Genomic DNA, 25,513 nt, shown 5'->3' on the forward strand with positions numbered 1-25,513 from the left:
ATTGCAGACCCATACACATTCCCTGATACACTTACACATGGAATAACTTACCTGAAACCTAAAGATCAAGCAGACACAGCAAACCCAGCTAAATATCGCCCCATAACATGCCTACCAACAATATACAAAATATTAGCTTCAGTCATTACACAGAAATTAATGACACATACAACACAGAACAAAATTATAAATGAAAAACAAAAAGGCTATTACAAAGGAGCACAAGGATGTAAAGAGCAACTGATAATAGATGCAGAGGTGACATACCAAGCTAAAACTAAACAAAGGTCACTACACTACGCATACATTGATTACCAAAAAGCTTTTGATAGTGTACCCCACTCATGGTTACTACAAATATTGGAAATATACAAAGTAGATCCTAAATTGATGCAGTTCCTAAATGTAGTAATGAAAAATTGGAAAACCACACTTAATATCCAAACAAATTCAAATAGTATCACATCACAGCCAATACAGATTAAGCGTGGAATATACCAAGGAGACTCGTTAAGTCCTTTCTGGTTCTGCCTTGCTCTGAACTCACTATCCAACATGCTAAATAATACAAATTATGGATACAGTATTACTGGAACATACCAACACAAAATCACACATTTGCTATACATGGATGATCTAAAACTACTGGCAGCAACAAATCAACAACTCAACCAATTACTGAAGATAACAGAAGTATTCAGAAATGATATAAATATGGCTTTTGGAACAGAAAAATGTAAGAAAAATAGCATAGTCAAGGGAAAACACACTAAACAAGAAGATTACATATTGGATAACCATAGCGACTGCATAGAAGCGATGGAAAAAACAGATGCCTATAAATATCTAGGATACAGACAAAAAATAGGAATAGATAATACAAATATTAAAGAAGAACTAACAGAAAAATATAGGCAAAGACTAACAAAAATACTGAAAACAGAATTGACAGCAAGAAACAAGACAAAAGCTATAAATACTTATGCTATACCAATATTGACCTACTCATTTGGAGTAGTGAAATGGAGTTACACAGACCTAGAAGCACTCAATACACTTACACGATCACAATGCCACAAATATAGAATACATCACATACATTCAGCAACAGAAAGATTCACATTAAGCAGAAAGGAAGGAGGAAGGGGATTTATCGACATAAAAAACCTACATTATGGACAGGTAGATAATTTAAGAAAATTCTTTATAGAACGAGCAGAAACTAGCAAAATACATAAAGCAATCACTCATATAAATACATTGGCTACACCACTACAATTTCATAACCACTTCTACAACCCTTTAGATCACATAAAATCAACAGATATGAAGAAAGTAAATTGGAAAAAGAAAACACTACATGGCAAGCACCCGTATCATCTAACACAGCCACACATCGATCAAGACGCATCCAACACATGGCTAAGAAAAGGCAATATATACAGTGAGACGGAAGGGTTCATGATTGCAATACAGGATCAAACAATAAACACCAGATATTACAGCAAGCATATTATTAAAGATCCCAATACCACAACAGATAAATGCAGACTTTGCAAACAACAAATAGAAACAGTAGATCACATCACAAGCGGATGTACAATACTAGCAAATACAGAATACCCCAGAAGACATGACAATGTAGCAAAAATAATACATCAACGACTTGCCGTACAACATAAAATAATAAAACAACACGTTCCCACATACAAGTATGCACCACAAAATGTACTGGAGAATGATGAATACAAATTATACTTGAATAGAACCATTATAACAGATAAAACAACACCACATAACAAACCTGACATCTTACTCACCAATAAAAAGAAGAAATTAACACAACTAATCGAAGTATCCATACCCAATACAACAAATATACAGAAGAAAACAGGAGAAAAAATTGAAAAATACATCCAGCTGGCTGAGGAAGTCAAGGACATATGGCATCAGGATAAAGTTGACATTATACCAATTATACTATCAACTACAGGAGTCATACCACACAATATCCACCAGTACATCAACGCAATACAACTACATCCAAACTTATATATACAACTACAGAAATCTGTAATTATTGATACTTGTTCAATTACCCGAAAGTTCCTAAATGCAATGTAACATATACTCTACCGTTAAAAGGAAGTCATGCTTGATCAAGGTCCGCGTCACTTTCCATTTTTAACCTGACATAACGTCTGAGAAAGGAAAGAAATAATAATAATGGTGCAATGGACCACTTTAATGATGTGCACACCATTGATGATGATGATGATGATGATGATGATGATAACACACCACCATGACCGCAGGAGATAAAATCTCAGACCCCTCTGGGAATCAAACTCGGTCCCCTACATGCCAGTCAGCCAAGTTGATCACTCAGTTATGGAGGCAGACATAATAATAATAAAATAATAATAATAATAATAATAAAATAATAATAATAACAATGACAACACTGTCCCTCAGGTTTGGGTGTCTAACTCCTTTAAAGTGTACACTGTATTCAGATCTGTATCGATTTTCTGATTGGGCACAGGATGCCAAACCCCAGTAAAAAGGAATGGAATGCTATATGTGCCATTCATTGTTAGCTGGATTATTGTGTGAAATACTTGGAAACCAATAGCAGTTATTTGTTTATTAAACATCTCTTGAAATTTGGAATTTCTTTTGTATGCTTGTATGTCAGAATTAGTAGAGTAGCAGTATGATAGTTACCTATATCTAAAGTGAATTGTATTTGAAGGCAGGAAAATTAAGGAAGATGAAGCATGAACAGCAAAGAGAATCAGATGGCCTCGGAGTCAACATACGCAGTATTATTATTGTTGCAATTCTGATGTTGCTAATGATGTTTGCAGTACATTGCACATGGGTAACTAGCAATGCCTATTCTAGTCCCAGTATTGTATTGGCGTCTTATGGTCACGACGGGTGAGTTCAGATTTATATTTAGTCTGCACACTCATTTTGGTTCATGTTTGTGTTTCATCTTTTTAATGTAACTAGAACTTCTAGCTGGACTGTACATATTTTTAGTTGTTGTTTTTTACTTAACAAAATTATGAAGTGATGTGTTTAATACTGAAAGGCAGGAAGATTTTCGTGACAAATTGATATTATGGAGTAGTTTATCAAAAGTTTTATGTAGCAGCTGCATGCAATAGCCAGTTTGTTAAATAGGCAGAATTAACTCCTGGAATACAGAGTGGCTACCATTGATATGAGGTGCCATCTATCATGCACTTTACAATGGCTTGTGCTGAGAGTTTATGCAGATATAGTAAAATATCCTTCAATAGCCATTTTACGGATTTTTTTGAAAATATTTTTGTGTTGCTAGTGGTACTAAAGAATAAATTTGAAACATCTTATAAGATTTGTCTGTAACAAAAGCATCAAACTTTGATCCAGAAAGCAAGTCCTACATCTAATTGATTTACAGTATTATTTATAAGGTGCCAAACTGTTCTGGGTAGAACTGTGGGGCTGTCATTGTTTGGAGGTACATGTATGTAATCCGGGTACGCAGTGAAATCTGGATGCCACAGTAACGTAGCACATGACCTGAGGAGCCAAAAAAAAGACTGTGCTGCCCATCCCCACTTAATCAGTGGGTTAGACCATTTAGTTTTGTGTCCTGACTATGGTACTGCAGCAAGTGAACTTCAGTGTTTCCTGTGTACAAACAAAGATTTGTGGAACTTTATTTTTTTGAGGGGATAATTAAATCTTGGACCATCTCTTGTACAAATAATGGAAGGTTTAAAGGTAAGATTTGTAGAAGGGATGACAGACACGTAAACAAAATTGAAAATGTTGCTAAGCTTTCAGATAATTTCTTTCCTCAGTGTTCACTGACTGATAAAGATATACACATGTACATACACATGCATGGCTACATTGTACCGGATGACTCAATTGTCCCAGAACTGCAGCCGGATTTGGGTGAGAGGTTGCATTGGATGTGAGAGGAAGGGAAGAGTGGAAGGAATGGAGGGTGATAGCTGGGAGAAAGAAGCAATAGGGAAATGCGTTTGGAACATGGGGCTCATAATACCACATGGTATAGGGTAGAGAAGTCTAGTGTGGTACTCAAAGTCAAGGATTGGAATGCATGTGGGATAATCAGAGGCAGAGGAAGACTGTGGAGAGAACACCGTGGGTGGAGATTAATAGAGTTTGGTGGTAGCCATATGTTCAAGAGTGGAGGTAGGTATGAGATGGTGTAATGTCCCCACAGAAAAATACCTTCTACCATGCAACAATTAATCATTGTCAATCAAACCATCCACATTTATTTACTTTGGAAAAGTATCTGATCTGATTTTCTAGTAACATATGCGGCAACAGCTCGTCGACGCCAAAGTATTTTCTAGTGCGTTTATTCTTTGGAATAACAGAGATACATATATGTATTCTCCATGGTTGTTAGACTGGTAACTAGGACAGCTTCGGAGTATCTGTTAAAGGACTGAGGTGTTTTCCGAGAGATAAATATTTGCTTTTCTTCTCGCTAAAGCGAGCTATTAACATTTGTGCCACTAGCGGGTTATTTGAAGAGAGAGAGAGACTGTAAACGGAAAATAATTAAGACTTGGAACCAACAGAAATCTGGACATGTCATGGAGATGGATTGAATATACAATTTCCTTCATAAATAAGGTTTGTGACTTTTGTTCTGTAGCGAATGAACGAATGAGTTCTTTGTCTGAATCATTGATGATCGCGTTGGCCCTGTAATTAGTGGGGAAGTTTCAGCTGTGTCGAAGAGAGCCTGCAATCACCGAGTCTTTGTTAAATCGTTCAAAAAGGCTTCGTACACATCTGGAATTCGAAATCTTTCGTAAAAAGGAACGAATTGTTCAAACGATTGATTTTCCCAACTGAATGCAGCGCTTAACAATAATAATAAATGTAAAGATCTCTTACAGCAAGCCAGCCGCTGAATACTAAGACGAAGGGCTCCACCAGAGATTCTATTTGGCTGATTTCACGTAATGAAATATTATATCAAAAACTGTACATAGATAAAGGAGAGAGAGAGAGAGAGAGAGAGAGAGAGAGAGAGAGAGAATGAAAATTAGAGAAAATACTAATAATCCTCCATTAGTCTAATTTTTCGCCTGTCTTATCACGGATCAGCCTAAAGACAAAATGGGAGGCCCTTACTTTACTGTATAGATTTATGTGTGAAAGTGAAGGGATCTTAAAGGCAACAGATACATGTCTATACAGACAAGACATTACACAAAGTTAGCGGCAAGCTGCATGCATTCATCATTCAGCATCTATTCTTCTTACATTAATACATTATAATGGGCTAGCAGAGATTGAGACCAGGAAGATTTTGGAATAGAAGGATGTGTTGGAAGGACAGTTCTCATCTACATGTTTCATTCCTCCACGTCATGTGTCACATGTAATTTCCCTCGTTGGCACCATTGTGAGTTTGCTGGTGCCACATTCTTGTCCTGTTCTCTTGCGGTTTCCCCCTCCCAACTGTCAGCGTCCGTTCCTGCCCCCCCCCCCCTCTTCCTCAGTATGCTCACCTGCTGCACCCAATACAACTACTCTTCCCAGCAGGGTCACAATGCCAGAATAAGGTAACCGATTTCTCTCTCTGTGTGTGTGTGTGTGTGTGTGTGTGTGAGAGAGAGAGAGAGAGAGAGAGAGAGAGAGAGAGAGAGAGAGAGTCTTGTTTTTGCAGCAGTTGACTGATCAGTGCCTTAACGATGCAGTGGAAGATTTCTTTTACCTGTTTTTTGATTATAGTATTATTCCCCTGAAGAGCTGGATCATAATTCAAATTTCCTTCCACCTGTAGAAAAATTGTGGAAATATCCTTGCGGGATATTTTCTGCAGGTCTCAGGTGTCTCTTGTTATTATAACTGAATCTTTATTTTCAGTTTATATCTGAAACCTATGATCATTTTCATGGGGTACCTAGACTTGCGTATGGTACGCAGGGCCATTTTTTGTAAATTCCAATGGGGGATTGCTTAACAAAAACAGTTGTAGCAGAAATGTAGCTACTGTCATTGTAACCACATACTCGGATTTATGTTTCATTTATGAAATTTATGTAACATTTATCAAATTTATGTAACATTTATCAAATTTATGTAACATCGATAAAATCTTTGCTGGAAGCTTTTTAAACTTTTCCATGTGATTTATGTTTGCGTATCTTATTTGGACCATAAATTGTATTGCTAGTGCTGTTGCCGCAAATCTTTGATCACTGTAGTCCGCAGCTCGTGGTCTTGCGGTAGCATTCTCACTTCTTGCGCACGGGATCCCGGGTTCGATTCCCGGCGGGGTCAGGGATTTTCTCTATCTCGTGATGACTGGGTGTTGTGTGTTCTTCATCATCATTGACTCGCAAGTCACCGAAGTGACGTCAACTGAAAAGGACTTGCAATACGGCGGCCGAACTTTCCCGCATGGGCCTCCCGGCCAACAATTCCATACGATCATTTCATTTCATTTGATCACTGTGAAGCGAACACAACGGCCATATTTTGTACTGTGTCCCACATTGCAGTTACTGTAATGACTAGAGGCTCTAAGAGGAAGCATAAAATAATGCTTGTGTATGCAAATAGCTTCTTCGTATACATCTTGTGGCCACATTTAAATTATTATTGCTTAACTCAAAAAAAGTATAAAATAAATTGATCTTATATACTTTCTGTACAGTCCATATATGGTATGTAATTCATGAAGTTTCTTGCGGGATCAGATATTCAGTAAGTTTACCAAATTCTGCAGAACCATGACTATTTCTGGGACCAATATTTTACATGGTAACTATTAAGCCATAGAGTTGGAGACTGATACAGTAGAAATCTTTTTTAACAAATTTATATGGAACCAAATATTTTTTTCCTTAAAAAATGGTTTTTCTTTACTGGGCGTTTTACCGGAGTAAGCGGAAGGAGTGACTCAGAATGTGATGTAGATGCTATTTAATTACAAATTACACTTTTCACAGAACATTTCCACTCTTCTCTCTCTCTCTCTCCCTCCCTCCCTCCCTCCCTCCCTCTCCCCCTCCCTCCCTCTCCCCCTCCCTCCCTCACTCACTCACTCCTCCTCTTTTTTCTTTTAAGAACAAGTCAAGAAGAGTTGTTTAATTTGCCCTTACAGCATATTGTAGTGAAATAAGTTGGTTCTCCAGTTGGTTGATTGTAGTTTGAATTGATTCATCTATATTTAAAGAGGAAAAAAAATTCTTCATCATAATCGGTTCACACATTGGGGTTCAGTTCGAAGGTGGACTCATCACTGAAGACAATTATACTCCAGTTGATGAGGGTCTGCCCCCGATGACCAGCGAAGACTTGTCTGGAGACAACCCGGATGGTGGTGGTATACCAACATGACTGTCACCCACAATAGGACTCAACAACCAGGAGTAATAGTCTGGGGTGCCATTTCTTTTCATAGCAAAACCACTTTGGTTGTCATTCATGGCACCCTTACACCACAGCCATACATCAGGGATATTTTACAACCTGTTTTGTTGCCCTTCATGGCCAGCCATCCTGAGTTCACATTTCAGCAAGATGTCTGTCCACACATGGCAAGAGCTGCTACTGCTTGTCTTCATGCTAGCTAAACCCATCCTTGTCCAGAAAGGTCACAGGATCTCTCTTCAATTGAGAATGTTTGGAGCATTATGGGTAGGGCTATCCAACAAGTTTGCGATTTTAATGAGCTAACACACCAGTTGGATAGAATTTGGACAGTATCTCTCAGAAAGACTTCCTGTGACTCTTTATCAGTCAGTACTGAGCCAAATAACTGCTTGCATCCAGAGGTGGACCAAAAAGTTATTGACTTACTCAGTTTGCGAAGCTCTTCAGAGAGATTTTGTGAGCTTTCTCTTGAGTATGTTTCTGCTTATGAGAATGCTGCTGCTTCTCATGTCTTGAAATCAGTTTAAAATAATATTTTCCACATATTCAGATGTACAGACTGTGTAGATAATGAATCTTCTTCCTTTTGGGTCCAGAGGAATTGTTAGGTCTGGCTTTTAACAATGATTCCTTATTTTTGAGTATGTTGACAATGTAGACTGTAGTAAATCCTGTTTCTAATCCATATTAGAAAGTTTTGTTATGATTAGATATCGTGGGTAATTGTCAGCTTTTGCTGAATTGTAAGCTTTCTATTCATCTAACTACAATTCACCATGCCCATCAACAACTCTTACCAGTTTCATATCATTCTTTTCCATCCCAATTCCAAGGTTTTCTAGTTTTTGTGCTTGTAACAGAGTCCTTGACATTTCAAGTACCATTTTTTTTCCCTTCATATTGCACCCCCTTTGAAGTCATACAAACAGATATATTGATTAACCAGGTGTATATGCCAACTTCTGAATATGATGACCAGCTCATAGAGGAAACATATTGCATAACAGAGAAAATAATGGGTGATAATCAAGGATGCTGCAAAATAATAATGGATGATTGGAATAACCATTGTGGGAGAAGACGAGGAAACCATAGTAGGCAGTCATGCTCTTGGAAGGAGGAATGACATAGGTGAGTGACTTATTGACTTCTGCTGGGGAAGACAACTGATAGTGGCAAATACATGGTTAAAAAATTACAGGAGGGTGACCTACACTTGGCAATCACCAGCGGATAAGTATAGAAATGAAACTGATTTTTATACTGGCTGAAGAAAAGTACAGAAATGGAGTAAAGAAGATGTGCACATTACCAGGTGCAGATATTAATACTGGCCATAATTTGCTTATGGCAGGTATAGAAATGCAAATGAAAAAACTGAAGAAGGCTGCCTTAGTGAAGAAGTGGTGATTAGAAAGATTAGATCCAGGAAAGAAAGAACTACAGAAATGCTATCAATTGAACTTACTAATACATTACAAGACAAAAGACATCTGATAGTGTCAACAAGTATTGGAATACATTGAAAGAAGAAATCATAAAAGGGGGCAGGGATGTACAGGATATGTAAATAGGACAATGACAGAAGAGCCATGGTTTACTCGGAAAACGATTTTTAAGATGAAGGAGATAAGAAAATTCAAAAACAAGAATGAAGAAGAAGCAAGAAATTGTACCAAAGGCTATATAATGAACTGTGTAGAGAAACAGAGCAGGCTAGAGAAAAACAGACTAATGACTACAAATATTGGATCAAAACAAACCAGGAAATGCTACTATGGAAATTATCAGTAAAGGTGAACGAGCTATATGCCACAGAACACAACCGACAATTCTGGAATTTAAACCCTTGAACACTATGAATGCTGATGGGAAAGGACCAACGATAATAATAGAAGAATTAAAGAGTGCAATGAGAAATGGGAGAGCAGTAGGTAGAGATATGATACCAGCAGCAATACTTAAATGTTTGAACCAAGAAGAATTAAGAAATAGTGAAGTTATATAACAAAATATGGTAATGTTGAATACCAGGTGAATTTCTGACAAAGGTAATGATTCCAGTACGAAAGAAACAAGGAACCAAGAGATACAGTGTGCTGAGGATGATTAGCCTCATTTCACATGCAGCTAAAGTTACGTTAAGAATCATTAATAAAAAATTGGAGAAGGTTATTGAAGAGAATCTGACTGAAGAGCAATTTACTTTTAGACAGAATTCAGGTACAAGAGATGTATTGAGACTCTTGTGAATTCTGGGAGAAGTTTATTGAAAAGGCCTGGAAAAGGCATTTGATGATGTGGCTTGGTATCAGCTTGCAACTATATTGAGAGAAAGGAGCGTGGACTGGAAAATGAAATGACTGGTTAACTCATTACAACTGGATAGATGGAGGGAAGGAAGTAAGACAGGGCTGCTGTCTGTCTCCTAACCTTTTCCATCTACACTTAGAAAATATGGTTGACCACAGCTCATTAGATAACAAGGAGGTAAAAATTGAAGGAAGAATAATATGATGATTCAGATTTGCAAGTGAAGTGATTCCTGTAGTAACAGATGAAAAGGAATTGCAGGATATCATTGAAGTTAAAGGAAAGATTTATGGAATGAAGATCCACACAAAGAAAACAAAAGTAAGGGCACTTGAGGAAACAAAAGAGTAAAAATAATGCTGACTGGAGAAGTATTAGAAAATGTTCAAAGCTTTAAATATCTTGGAAGCAGGCTAGAAATCAACTGGAAAATCAGCGCTGGAATTAAAAGTAGAACATCAGTGGTGAAAAAGGCATCGTATGAGAAAAGGAAAATTTTCTGCAGCAGTATGGACAAAGATTTGATAAAAAAGACTTATAAAATATTTTGTATGGGGTGTCCTTATAAGCAAAGTCTTTAAAAACAGTCTTAGAGTAGTATGTGGAAGGGAAGGGGAGGTGAAGGAGGAAGAGATTTCAGATCCTGCTGTGATGGACGGTAGACTATTCAGCAGCATTAAAAAGGAAGGAATGGATCTCAGGAAATAGAGGTACAGAGGATGTGGGAACATAGTGGAAAACTGAAGATGATGAAGCTTTCTGTGCTTGCTGGTCATCACTCTACAAAATTAAAACTGATAACTTTGAGATTTCAGTAAATAGTACTTGTCGCACTTAATAGACTCTGCGACTGAAGTCAGATTGTGGAACCTAAGTCGCATAGAAGCAGGGCAGAAATTCAGTTTCTATTTTGTTCAGGGCAGCTTCCAGTTTCGCTACAAAGGAGGTTGCGTTATTGACTAAAAAACTACAATCTAGGTAAGTGTCAACTGCAAAAATCAATTACCATTTTCTGCATTACATGACACAAAAGTATGACCTGTGCGAGATTGAAAGATATCAGAAACAGTCATGGACATGTTCTGAATTATGTAAAAACAGGATTTGAATTTGCAAACTGTTTCCTGTGTATTCTCATTTTCTTAAAATGAGATTCATTAAAAGTGGTGAGAACAGCATTGTTCTTACAAAGTTTCACCAGGACTGATAGAAATATTCATTAAAAGTGGGTTCATTAATTTGTGGTTTTACTGTACTTCTGTAGAAACCAAAAACTTATTTCTACTTTGAGATGCTATCCAGTGCAAATCCTTGAAAGACGACTTATTGTAACTTCACAGAGCATGTGCCATGGGTGAAATGATGTGCCACATCCACACCTTTTTTCCTAACAGGGGATCTGATCAAAAGTATCAGGACACCTATTAGGGGACATTAATGTGGAATGTGTCCACCCAGCTCCTTTGTGATGACATGAAATCTGCTAGAGACATTTTCAGTGAGGTGTCTGAATGGCTGTGGAGGAATGGCAGGGCATTCTTTCTCGAGAGTTGAAACTAAAGGAGGAGGTAGTGATGTTGGGCTCTGGAGCGAAGTTAACGTTCTAACTCATCCCAAAGATGTACCATTGGATTCATTTGAGGCTCTGGGCAAGCCAGACCATTTCAGAAACATTCTCCAAAAACCGTTGCCTCACAGTTGGTACTTTGTGACAAGTTATGTTATCATGCTGATACAAATAAACATCATCTGTAGATTTTTCGCCGGCCACGGTGGCCGTGCGGTTCTAGGCGCCTCAGTCCGGAACCGCGTGACTGCTACGGTCGCAGGTTCGAATCCTGCCTCGGGCATGGATGTGTGTGATGTCTTTAGGTTAGTTAGGTTTAAGTAGTTCTAAGTTCTAGGGGACTGATGACCTCAGATGTTAAGTCCCATAGTGCTCAGAGCCATTTGAACCATTTTGTAGATTTTTCCACTACTGTACACAGTGTACATTGCTGTAAAATGTGTTCATATTCTTCCACATTTAACATTTTTTCATCTGTACTTCACTGTTGGCATTACACATGTTAGAAGGTAATGTTCTCCAGTATTTAACGAACCATTCCTGATTCATCACTCCAAATCACTCATTTCCAATCACCTACTGTTCTGTGGCATCGCTCTTTATACCACTTCCAAGTGTTGCTCACTATTGACTACAACAATATGTGACTTATGAGGAGCTGCTTGACCATTATTCTCCATTCTTCTTAACTCCCTAGACACAGTGATTGTGGTAGCTGGACTGCTAGTAGACAACCACCCTCCACAATGCTCAACAGTCCCAGTCCATAAGCACCTGTTGTCTGTTTCCACTCCACAGTCACATCACTATCAGCCAAATTTGGCAGCTTTAGAAGTGATAAAATGTACCTGATGGATTTGCTACTCAGATGATACCTAATGAGTAGTCTACATTCGAAATCAATGAGCTCTCCTGATTGACTGATTCTACTATTACTGCTTCTTTACAGATAGTGTATAAACTTCAATTACTTAACAATACATGCATAAAAGATGAAATACGTAACTTATTATGTATAAATAAAGCCTATTTGGGTAGCAACGAAGGCTGCCATTTCTGCAATTATTATGCATCAGTTGGTTACTGCCGAAAATGGTGGCATGTCCGATTAGCAAAGATCAAAAATTAAATAAAAAAAGTCAGCTCTTAGAATGAAGACAGGTTAGAAGCAGATCATCTTCATGAGTGAGTAATCTGCTTGGTAGTCACATTGTTATGCTCTTCCTCCACTATAAAAGCCTAAAAGGATGAAATGTGGGAAATGGCACTTGGTCATATTTTATCGAGTGATTTAGGACAAAATCGAATACAGCATCTCCAACATTTGCCTTGTGACATACCTGTAGATGTGATGTAGGGCAGTTAGGGACAAGGGACTGACTCTTTGTGAAGCCCATAAGATCTGTATTATGTAGAAGCCATGCTCCCCAAACCTCTTGTACATAGAGCTTAACCAGCATCGTCATTTCTTGTTGTACAAAATTCTTTATGCAGACCAATAAGTTTCCTAATATTTGAAGAAAGAAATTTTATGGTTGGATGCTTTGCTCTGGTACAGTGACTCTTATACTTAGCGAAACAATTGATGTGTTCTTTTACTAAATCAATTCTTCCCTGTGGGATTTGTTGGCTGACTTTTTCTTCCCTCTCTGATCTGTGTGAAACACAAGTTTTAGTTTGCTACTTTTTTCGATACAACATTGCTAATCTTCTTGTTAGACTCATCCAAAGTTAAGCGAAAAAATTCGCTCCAAACTCATTCACCACTTTTTTTTCTATCTTTACCTTGTCTTCTTTTTTTAATTCTCTTTGGATCTTACAGTGTGGCTAATATGTAAAAGAATTTTGTAAGTCATGGTTGCCCAATAATCATCAGAAATCTTTTGCCATTTTATTGGAGATACTTTTAAAGTTACTTGGATTTACATTTATGAGGGTAATTTTTCAGTGTCTTACCTGCATGAAACTTTCCTTTCCTGTCAGTATATTCCTTCCCAAAGCTCTGTTCACAGATGCGCTTGTTCACTTCCACAAGTGTTCTCTTCTGAACTTTTTCCTGGAGAATCTTGGGCTGGAATGGTGATGTAGTTTTGATTCTGAAGAATTAAACACCATCTGAAGCAGTCTCATTGACCATCTCTTTGTCAGTTCGTAAAGAAACTGCAATAAAACAAAAAACATAGTTCACTCTTGTTGCATTAACAGTCTCTATTACATTAGCCCATAATAACTAGTTTAGTACTTTTGACTATTAGTTCTTACTGTCATCTAAAACCATAGGACAAGCTAAGCCAAAATCCAGTCGTCTTTGTTTACTTCTTGATTCACTCACTATATCATCATTAGGTACCTATGTTTTATCATTGTCACTGTCTGGAAATAAACAATAATTTTAGGTTCAGTTGCAAATTATTGTATGTATTAAATAAAGTTTAATTTGCATGTTCACTTAAAAAGATCATTATTATTTACCATCAAAGTACAGTTTATGTGTATCGAAAGAATCATTCATCACGTTCATTTCAAACTACTTAGCATGCATTTAACTACTTCTTTTAAAATTAAGCAATAAAAAATTCTTTGCTTACCTTTTGTGTTCATTTGTTGCTCAGTAAGCTAAAGAGGCATGAAATTCTTTTGAAAATAGTCAGCATGTCACTACAACACCTTGTGAAGCAGCAGTGTTGTTAGAAGCCAATTGAGGTCAATGCTTCACACATCCTTGTTGGCTTCCAAACTAAGTTTTACTCCTCTTGGCTTACATGGATAATATTTGTTTTATTCATAATTCAACTTGCTGCCACTAGATATACGCATCTGTTGAATTCTCACTCATATTCCTTGGCCATAACGTGTTATGTAATTTAACTATACAGTCATTCCTTCCCAAATGGTCTAGAGGTGCCCACGTGACCATCATGGATTTTGATGAAATTTTGTGTAAACCCTGGTAAAGTTTCATGATCACTAGTTCAATACTTCTGGAGATAAAGTCATTTGTTATATATCTGGCAACATTTTCTTCAAAGGAACAAAGTTAGGCCTTCTTGTAAAACTTTTTGCGCTCTCTTAAGTGAAATAATGAATAAAGATTTCCTGAGCAATTTTCAGATGAATAATTTGAACTAAAGTCGGCTGGAAAAAATAATGATCGAAAAAACTGTTAAGTTGAGCTTTTTGTAGCTCCGGAAGTAATTGTGGGATAAACCTTAAATTTTGCAGCTAATAACTTACTAATACAGTGTCTTGGAATATAAAATTTCATTCTCGTACTGCTTTCCAATAGTGTGCAAACTGATGGCAAATTTGACAGTTTTTCAAAAATTGCTAAAATGTCATTTTTGGCCCAGTTTTAGAAAAAAGTGTCTTCTGCAAACTCTTTTAAACTATTTTTGTTAGAAAGACCATGTTATCAACCACTTAATAAACTAGATTTGGTTTTGCAATGTGAGCATATAAGGCCCTAAAAACAAAGACAAGGTGGAGGTGTATTTAAAATGGACCTGTATTCTGCTGGTAGAATTTCGTGATGAAAATTATGTTGCTGGCAAGATAATGTCACTGATGGAATTGTTTGGGAAGAAATTTTGATAAGACAGAACCCGAAAAATTACCCTTTTCAAATGTGATTGCCTCAGTTTATTAGAATCACAAAAAAGAGAACTGTCATTTTCATTTTTTTCCCTACTACATTTCATCTTTGATAAAAAAAAATAGAGCTGAATGCTGTAGAGATGTCAAAAAGACTGCGTATTTCCTGTTTTTTCTGATTCAAGTTCATTTTTTAGTTGCCAGAACTTTCAGCATTAGTTTCCACAAAGAGTATTAAACAATTTCAGAACATAATAAAATACGTCAGATTTGAGTACCAGTTGTACCATGGTCCCATTTTCAATACACTCCATCTTGTTGTTGTTTGTAGGGCCTTATATGCTTGCATTGCAAAACCAAATATACTTTCTTAGGTGGTGGAGAACATGGTCTTTCTAATGAAAATGGTTTAAAAGAGTTTGGGGAAGAATATTTTTTGTAAAAGAAGGGAAAAAAGCCATTTTTGCCGTTTCTAGAAAAATTGTCAACTGATAACTTATTACATGCAAATTTCAAGTTTATCCTGCAATTACTTCCAGAGATATACAAAGCTAAACTTCAGGTTTTTTCATGTGTTTATTTTCCCAGCAGACTTTGCTTCAGATTATCCATATGAAAATTGCAAGAAAATCTTTTTTTTATTATTTCACGTAAGAGATTGCAAAAAGTTGTACAAGATGGCATAGTCTTGGTTCTTTCGTGAAAATATTATTGGAGATATGTTTCAAAGTTGCCAAAAACTCACAGGTGCACTATTGATAGCTGCCCTGTGGGGTCAAACAAATGATTATATCTCTGCAAGGATTAAATTGGCAAAAGAGAAAAACTTTACCAATGTGTGGAAACATTTACAAAAAATTTCAGCAAAATCTCTGATGGTTTGCGTGGGAACGTTTTGCTAAATTAGACCACTTGGCATGGAGTGGCCCTATATCTTTCTGCACTTAACTCATATTTTTCAAAAAATGCACTTCTCCTTCTTGGCCTCTTGATGCCTCAATTCCAGTTCTTTTAGAAATATTTCTAAAAACTAATGTTGATAATGTTTATTTCAAATAGTTCTGATGTCTTGTGAAATGGGTGTTTCAGTAAACAGGTATATCTTAACTTTGAAAATACACTCCTGGAAATGGAAAAAAGAACACATTGACACCGGTGTGTCAGACCCACCATACTTGCTCCGGACACTGCAAGAGGGCTGTACAAGCAATGATCACAAGCACAGCACAGCGGACACACCAGGAACCGCGGTGTTGGCCGTCGAATGGCGCTAGCTGCGCAGCATTTGTGCACCGCCGCCATCAGTGTCAGCCAGTTTGCCGTGGCATACGGAGCTCCATCGCAGTCTTTAACACTGGTAGCATGCCGCGACAGCGTGGACGTGAACCGCATGTGCAGTTGACGGACTTTGAGCGAGGGCGTATAGTGGGCCTGCGGGAGGCCGGGTGGACGTACCGCCGAATTGCTCAACACGTGGGGCGTGAGGTCTCCACAGTACATCGATGTTGTCGCCAGTGGTCGGCGGAAGGTGCACGTGCCCGTCGACCTGGGACCGGACCGCAGCGACGCACGGATGCACGCCAAGACCGTAGGATCCTACGCAGTGCCGTAGGGGACCGCACCGCCACTTCCCAGCAAATTAGGGCCACTGTTGCTCCTGGGGTATCGGCGAGGACCATTCGCAACCGTCTCCATGAAGCTGGGCTACGGTCCCGCACACCGTTAGGCCGTCTTCCGCTCACGCCCCAACATCGTGCAGCCCGCCTCCAGTGGTGTCGCGCCAGGCGTGAATGGAGGGACGAATGGAGACGTGTCGTCTTCAGCAATGAGACTCGCTTCTGCCTTGGTGCCAATGATGGTCGTATGCGTGTTTGGCGCCGCGCAGGTGAGCGCCACAATCAGGACTGCATACGACCGAGGCACACAGGGCCAACACCCAGCATCATGGTGTGGGGAGCGATCTCCTACATTGGCCGTACACCACTGGTGATCGTCGAGGGGACACTGAATAGTGCACGGTACATCCAAACCATCACCGAACCCATCGTTCTACCATTCCTAGACCGGCAAGGGAACTTGCTGTTCCAACAGGACAATGCACGTCCGCATGTATCCCGTGCCACCCAACGTGCTCTAGAAGGTGTAAGTCAACTACCCTGGCCAGCAAGATCTCCGGATCTGTCCCCCATTGAGCATGTTTGGGACTGGATGAAGCGTCGTCTCACGCGGTCTGCACGTCCAGCATGAACGCTGGTCCAACTGAGGCGCCAGGTGGAAATGGCATGGCAAGCCGTTCCACAGGACTACATCCAGCATCTCTACGATCGTCTCCATGGGAGAATAGCAGCCTGCATTGCTGCGAAAGGTGGATATACACTGTACTAGTGCCGACATTGTGCATGCTCTGTTGCCTGTGTCTATGTGCCTGTGGTTCTGTCAGTGTGATCATGTGATGTATCTGACCCCAGGAATGTGTCAATAAAGTTTCCCCTTCCTGGGACAATGAATTCACGGTGTTCTTATTTCAATTTCCAGGAGTGTATAATAAGGCTAGGACTGAGCAGATATTTAAAGCTTTTTATTTTATGTGAGTTTGCAGTCTCTGTCAGTCTGTGTATCAGTATATCGAAATTCAGTTTGCCTCTAGTGTTTTGAAGGTATATATTTCCCCTGATGTTGAATTCACGTAAGCTGCTTTTGACATCAAGCAATGCTGTTATATGTATAGGTTCACAGCAGTCAGTACCTTCAGCTTGATAAATGAAGGTCAGCAGTGTTCCTTAAGATATACTTTGTTCATTTTTCTGATTACTTTTCTGTTCTCACAGCATAACATGAATGTCTCACTATCGGTAAGCTGTTGAAAATGTGTGACTGGCAAACACCAAAACATGCCATCGTCAGATAACCATTAATGACTCCATCAGTCAGTTTCCACATGAGATAGCACACAGTTGATATTCTTGTGGAGACTTGGCTAAAACAGTCCTTCTGGTTCAGTTTTCTTTCTGCAGTTTTAGTTAACCCCAGAATTAGTTCCTTTATTTACCAGGATTACAAAGTAGTTCATCAGAAGAAAACCAATTCATTGTTCTAATTTTTCTTACGTTGCCTGGGTGCAACATGGTAAGGTAAATCATTAATTGGAGTTATTACAATGAAAGTATTGATTGCACAACAGTGAACAGTAAGAATAATATGTGGTATACATTCACAATTGTCAAGTAGGTACCTCTTCAAGGAATTAGATATTCTAACTGCACCGTAACAAGCATGTATGTATTAATCAGGTTCATCATAAATGATCCATCTCAATTTTAGTGGAACAATGATGCCCATACCTACTACTCTAGAGAAAAAATTACCTTTTTTTTAATCCATTATTAAAGGTGCCAGAGACTCAGAAAGGAAATTGCAGCAACAAAATGTTTGACCCCAATAAGATAAAATGTTTGACAGGTAAGAAAGGAAGTTTTAAATCTAACCCAAAATCATTTCTCCTGAGTGACAACCTCCATTCCACAGACAAATTTCTGTTTAAAAGGTGTTAGCCTGTAAAATAATAATAATAATAATAATAATAATAATCTATTTTTAAGTGTAGTTGCATGAGTAAGTCTAAAAATAATGTGTTTACTAATGTTAACTCAATCATGCATACAGACATGTAAACTGATATGTTCCACATCATTTCGATAAAATTACTATTTAGATGATCTATGGAACTAACTAACTATCTAACTATGATGAACAGAAATGGGCCAAGGACCGAGTGCCGCGATACTCCAGTCTAAACTTCCAATTTTTAACTGTTGCTTAAGGAAGGCTTGATTACAGCTAAAGATAGGTTGTGTACATTATAAGAGTACAGTTTTACATGTCGGGTTTTGAAGGCTATATAGTCAAAGGCTTTGCTGATATCAAAAAGTACAACAGAAACTAGATAATTACTTTAAAATGCAGTTAACAACTGGTAAACGTCTTCAGTGATAGCAGAATTGGTAGTTTGACCATGGTAGGATCCAAGTTGGAGGGACATAATGTTTTTCAAAATAGTTATTTAGCTGGTTGTACATTACAGACTGTATGACATTGGAGAATACTGCGATAATAGAAACTGGTAGTTTTGGGGCAGACCTATGTCTTCCTTTTTGAAGACTGATATCATTGTACCAGTTTTGAGTGCACCAGGGAAGACTTATACACATGCATTAAAAATAAAGCAAAGTGCAATTTTTTTTTTGAGTTATGTAACAAATAACAACCCATTTAGGGAATCTTGACACCTTTTATAATGTCCTTTGAAGGGACAACATTCAAGTGAAAGGCATCTCTCCTATGTGCCTCAGCGTCTTAACAGGTCCAAGTCACATGTGCCATTTTGCTTGATTTTGTTTTTCTGCTCACTTATTGGATTTAAGAAGTAATCATTTACTTCTTCTTGGTGCTACTTTTGATTAATGGTTAACAGCAGAACCAAGACACTGAGATTTTTCTGCAAATCGTCAAAAACTGTTTCATCAGCACCCGTTACAGGTTGTGTGTGTGTGTGTGTGTGTGTGTATATGTCCCAGCTAACATCAGCAAATCTACAAATAAATGAGTTAATATATTCATTTTTCGGTCCACTTATGCATGTAAGGCTAGACTTGCTGTTGACTGATATTTCTGACTTAAGACAATTGTTCACAACAGAAAGTTAAAATTAATTATTCATAATCTGCCAGAGCTCTACCAGCAAGTCTTACATCATAAATACCTGTTGTATTTGTACTTGTATTTATTTATTTATCCTGTGGATCACATATTGTACAAAGTACACATGATATAGGACAAGTCATTTTTCTTAACAAATATCATTTAAAAAAATGTACACAAAATTGTTCATTGATGAATATAGTAACTTCACATACAGAGAATACAAACAATTTACATGGGGAACTAAGAAACATGTAGGCAATGTAGTGCTACTTTAAATTTACACAAATAATCACTGAGATTACAGAATAGTGAAAATGTCAACTGGAAACACAACAGAAGGACAATGTCATTTAAAAACTACATTAAACATGAAAATAACATTGAGATTTCACAGACAATTAAGTTTTAATACTAATAGAATGTGTACTTGTACATTCAAAAAGTGAGTTGAAAAATTTTGGGAAGTGAAACTGAAACATAGTTGTGTATAGTAGAAATTAGGTTATTATTTTGCCTACAGAATGTTTTACTCTAATCACAGTATTTTACAAAGGAACTTTATAATTTTTCATTTCCAGGAATTCTTGTACTGAATATAGAAACAGTGCTTTGTCGGAAATGCCTTGAAAAATTAGCTACAATATTACCTAAGCAAGCACTACTTTGTATGGGGTTGTAGTTTGTACAATATAAATCCAGTGATCTTAAGATATTAAAAAATGTTCTTGTAATATGTTTATGTGTGTTAGCAATTTCAATGTTGAAATCACCACAAATAAGGAATTTTGTTTTAGATTTTTAATATTTTCCTTATAAGTAGCTCATATATTTCCAAAAAAAAAAAAAATCTCCATCTGGAGATCTGTATAAGCAAACAATTATGATATTCTCTACGTTCAGTATTTGTTTAAATATTTCATTGACACGGTCACACACAAACATTTTTACTTTCATAGTTTAAGTGCATCCTATGCTTGGTGTGAAGGTTTCAGTCAGCTTATGTATTTCCACTACAGCTCAATTTGTCTATTCAAAACACAATTTATTCATTTAATGTTTTTTTATAATGTTGTTAGTTATTCAGGAGCAGCAAAGGCAAGAGTTCTGAAGGCTGCAAACTTCTTGTAGTGTCATAGTACTGGATACTTTGAGGCAGACATACCTTCCCTATTGTTATTTTACAGAGCTTTTGTTTGATCACAAATTTACTACACTTGTATTGTGTATGTGTCTGCATGACCATCCTATCTAAGGACCTTGGACTTCATTCACCATGGGGGCACAGATTGGCAACAGGAGCCTTCAAGACCAGCTGTAGATCCATCCTCACGGTGGCAACATGCATATAAGAGTCTGTCAGTGCCCCAGTCCCCAGCTTTTAGTCCTCTTATTTAACCATCAGAAAAATGAATGTATGTAAATCACAGAAGGATAACAAGGTATTTTAGAGTTAGGGCATGGTGTCATGGATCTACATGTTGTAACACAGGGTTGGAGCAAGTATCCTCCTTGGTTAATAGTGAGGAAAAGGCTGTTTTTAAATTTGACTAAGTACAAGAAATCATCCAAACCAACCTGTTACAAATTTTTAGATAAGTATCAAAACTTAAACTAAGCAAGACCATACTGTATGCTTGTCAGGAGTTTACGCTACAGTTTTTTTAGGAGCCAGCTTCCAGATGAATTTACAGTCATTGACGCAGAGCTCTGTGCTGTCTTAAAGACTCTGGAACAGATAAGATGCTATCAGTGAAACAATTTTCTAGTCTGATCTAAGGGCCTGCTGGTCATCCAGTAAATGTACGCAGCACACAAAGTGGTCCAAAGCTTACAGGATGCTCTTTATGTACTACTTCTGCAAAGTAAGGAAGCAACATTCTGCTGTGTACTGGGCCATGTGGAAATCTTGGAAAATCTAGGAAGCTGACATGGCAGCAAGGGACACTCACATCTACCTTTGTGCCTTGGATGCTATTCTCTCGGTGTTGCAGAGTGCATTAAGTGTCAGTGGGAAAATGAGTGGTTGGTGGATCTAAATACCAAATTAAGGCTGGTGAAGCCCACAGTTTTGTGATGATGAACATTGTTTCAGTCACACAGATGAAATACTCACCAGGTGTTTGCGGCCTGTGTTGCTTGTGGTGTACGTGTGTCAGTGTGCAACATATAACTTGAATAGACTTTTATACTCCAACAAGAGGGCAGCAGTTTTTTGTGATATTGATTTTTCCACCATTTTAAATGAAAAGTTGTGTGTGTTTTCCAAATTCTTTGCCAAATTACTGATAACTTATTTTAATGTTTTTCAGAGTGACTGTTTCATTCTTTTTTAGTCAGTGGTCGAACCACTCATATTAGCTGAATTATATTTTTACAATTCAGACTTTGTGTCCCTTTATCTCTTAACATATATTTTTATCTGAGATTCTATTTATTTAAGCAATTTTAATAGTATTTATTTAAGCAATTTTAGTATCTCTGTATACATATGTTAATCAACTTTTATTTATTTTCTCATTGCCTAGCTGTTTCTCTGTTTTTATTAGGGTTAGCCAGCCACATGTACCAGGGAAGAAGCTGTAGCATCCTTATCAGTTAATAATTCTCACTTTATTTAATATTTGATGTCATGACTTTTGTTATAGATTTACTTAAGCACGAAGAAAAGCGATGAATGTGTGTATTGAAATGCACGCTCTCATGTGAGCTTTTACTATCCATTTTAATGTTTTGATAAGTAGCTGCTGTCCTTGTTTTCATTGCTAGACAATCTCTCAAGTCTCTAAAATGTGTTAATGGGTCATTGTCCCAAGAAGATTGCTTATGATAAAAGACTTTGTTCATCTTACTAGGCACGTTCATATCTGCAGGCTTGCTGATAACCATATCATTGAGTGCCCTGGAACCAATATCCTTCCAATATCCTTCCCTTGTCTGGGTAAATTATAGATAGTCATAGCATAGGTTGTCATATGAATGATAATTTCTGTTCTCCAACGTAGTGCTGTAATGAATATTTTCATCTGCACAATTCAGAGAAGTTAGTGTTAGTAGCAGGTTGCAAATGGCTTGGGTAGTTAAACAAGCCTTTGAAGTCAACCATATTGTGCTTAACAGTTGAGTTGGAGTTGAGTACCAACACCAGGACAATGTGTGTGTGTGTGTGTGTGTGTGTGTGTGTGTGTGTGCGCGCGTGTGTGTGCGTATATGTGTACTTTGTAGGGCAACACCTAAGATAAGACTATCCAATTTTTGTTTGTGTGTCTATTCACAGCTCACTATCATATTTTCCCACTCTCATATTATGTTTGTTTCTTTTCTCTTTTTCAATTTATATTATTTTTATGAATACATTTTAGTGTAACTAACAGTCTCATGTCAGTAATTATTTCCTCCTTTAGGTCCAGACAGATTTTGGATGATTTTCGTGAAGCTTATTACTGGTTGTCGCAAAATACACATAGTGATGCTAGAGTAATGAGTTGGTGGGACTATGGATATCAGATTGCTGGAATGGCAAATCGTACAACATTGGTTGATAACAATACATGGAACAACAGCCATATTGCATTGGTGTGTAGTTGCTATACTTTCTTCAGTTTGTACACATTGACAAAGTAACATGGAAAGTTGTCATAGATTTGATTGTCTTGTAACATACACTGTCAAAACATAAAGCTCATATTTTTCATATCTCTATTTCAGGTAGGAAAAGCAATGTCATCAAATGAAAGTGAAGCCTACAAAATAATGATTTCTTTGGATGTGGATTATGTCCTTGTTATATTTGGTGGTGTTATAGGATACTCCGGTGATGACATCAACAAATTTTTGTGGATGGTGAGAATAGCTGAAGGTGAACATCCAAAAGACATTCGGGTATGTACTGCTGTGTATTACAGGATAATTGGATTTAAAATTTCAGCCTAGTAAAACTTACATATTTTCCATTCTGCAGGAGAGTGATTATTTCACCGATCGTGGGGAATTCAGGGTTGATGCTGAAGGCACACCCACACTTCTCAACTGCCTGATGTACAAACTAAGTTATTATAAGTTTGGAGAACTGAAGGTAATTTTCAAATTTTGTATTATATGTAAAGGAAGACCTGGAAAGAGAAATGATGGCACATTAGATTTAAAATCTTCAAGTACATTTGTGTGAAAACTGCTGTTTGGTGTTATATAGTAAAAGTGTTGCTAACTCTTTGCTTCAAAATGCTTCACCCATGTATGTTTTATGTAAGGAGTAATGTTCCTCCACATTTTACACATGTATGTGGGTAAGAAACTCTGACGACAGTGCAGTGTGAATGACTGTTCTTCCTTGGTTTGGTTCCATGACTTGTCGATTATTTTAGCAATCTGTGAATGCATGTATTGGAGTGAGTCAGCTTAGTTTATCTTTTAGGCAATTTAATTATATCTGCAAATGTATCACTTGTTTCGTGGCAAGAGTTTCTTTTTCTTGAAGATAATGATTGAACATTCTGATACTTTGAGACCTATAAATGAACAAGAAGATAATTTTGATAAAGACATATTCAAAATCTAAAGATGCTTTTCTGCTACATTATGAATTCCACAGTTTGCAGCTGATTGCATAAGATGCTCTGCTCTGACATAAGTTGAATAATGCTTTTATTCACAGTGTTCAGTCCAAGTGAATCTCATGAGTATAGGAATTAAAATTAACAAAACTAATATTTTCTTACCAAAGAGAAATTACTTCTACAGTTTATTTATGATGTGACTACTGGTATGCGATTCACAATTGTTATTTTCAATTTTTTTCTGACAAATAATATTTCCCTTCTTCCCATTCTGACATGAATGCTACAAATTTTACATTGTGTTGGTATTTGGCTGGCGCAGTGTGCAATATTGGAAGCCATCTCCAATTCTGTCATCCACTAAATACAAGCTGAGGCAAAACTACAAATAATATCACTTATATCCTCTATCGTTGAGAAACTTGTACCAGAACTGATTCTGTATATGAGAGACTGAATTCTTGCTTATTGTGTGTGATTTACTGATGTTCTTCTTTGCACTGGTGTCTAGCTTGGACTACAGTTTATCTAAAATACTTCAATGTTACACCAGATAGCACATTTCCTCATACAGGATATTTCTTCCATTGATGCATCACACAAATTTTAATTACTGACTAACAGTAATGTTTCCATCTGCGGTTATAGAAGTTGTTGGAACTGTATTGTAACCAAAGTCTTCTGTATAAATGGAAATGAAGCTTCAGTCTCTGAAAAAACAGCATTTTTGTTATCAGACCGGTGCAATTAAATAAATGTAAGGTGATGTATTTGATTTCTGCTTTAAGGTAACCATTAATGTAAGAGATTTTAAATTGACCTAGAAATTCATATGATACTGAATAATAAAACAATTTAAAATTCTAAAAAAACTTGATAACACTAACTAATGTTTCTCTACTTTCCAGCTTGATTATCGAAGTCCAGCAGGGTTTGATAGAACAAGAAATGCAATAATTGGAAATAAGAATTTTGAACTGACATATTTAGAAGAAGCCTATACGACTGAACACTGGCTTGTCAGAATATACAGGTATTTAATTACTCTACTGCTGCAAGCATTAATATTTTACCCTTTGGGCATGCAATAGAGTAGCTGTTGTAAGCTGTGTATATATTGAAATATGAAATGATTGCCATGGTAAATATTGTGGATATTTTATCAATAACTGAAGCCAACCCCGTGGTGAAGTGATGTCATTTGTTCTCATATGCTTTTACATTCATACACAAACTGTATCATCATCATCATCATCATCATCGTCGTCGTCGTCGTCACCACTTCCATCCATCCATCCTTCCATCCTATGATGGACAAATGCTGCTGTACACTTTTCCATACATTGTGGTCTTC

General features: G+C 37.3%; 1 protein-coding gene across 1 annotated transcript in view; it reads left to right on the forward strand.

Moving 5' to 3' along the window:
- The window catches only part of LOC126172989 (dolichyl-diphosphooligosaccharide--protein glycosyltransferase subunit STT3B), a 92,652-nt gene that overhangs the window by 55,655 nt on the left and 11,484 nt on the right, over positions 1-25,513 (forward strand). The window contains exons 9-13 of the mRNA XM_049920921.1: positions 2,756-2,943; positions 23,008-23,179; positions 23,312-23,485; positions 23,565-23,678; positions 25,068-25,192. Of these exons, the coding sequence (XP_049776878.1) occupies positions 2,756-2,943; positions 23,008-23,179; positions 23,312-23,485; positions 23,565-23,678; positions 25,068-25,192 (773 nt within the window). The remainder of the gene's footprint in view (positions 1-2,755; positions 2,944-23,007; positions 23,180-23,311; positions 23,486-23,564; positions 23,679-25,067; positions 25,193-25,513) is intronic.

Source organism: Schistocerca cancellata, chromosome 1 (assembly GCF_023864275.1).
Source record: "Schistocerca cancellata isolate TAMUIC-IGC-003103 chromosome 1, iqSchCanc2.1, whole genome shotgun sequence".
Taxonomy (NCBI): domain Eukaryota; kingdom Metazoa; phylum Arthropoda; class Insecta; order Orthoptera; family Acrididae; genus Schistocerca; species Schistocerca cancellata.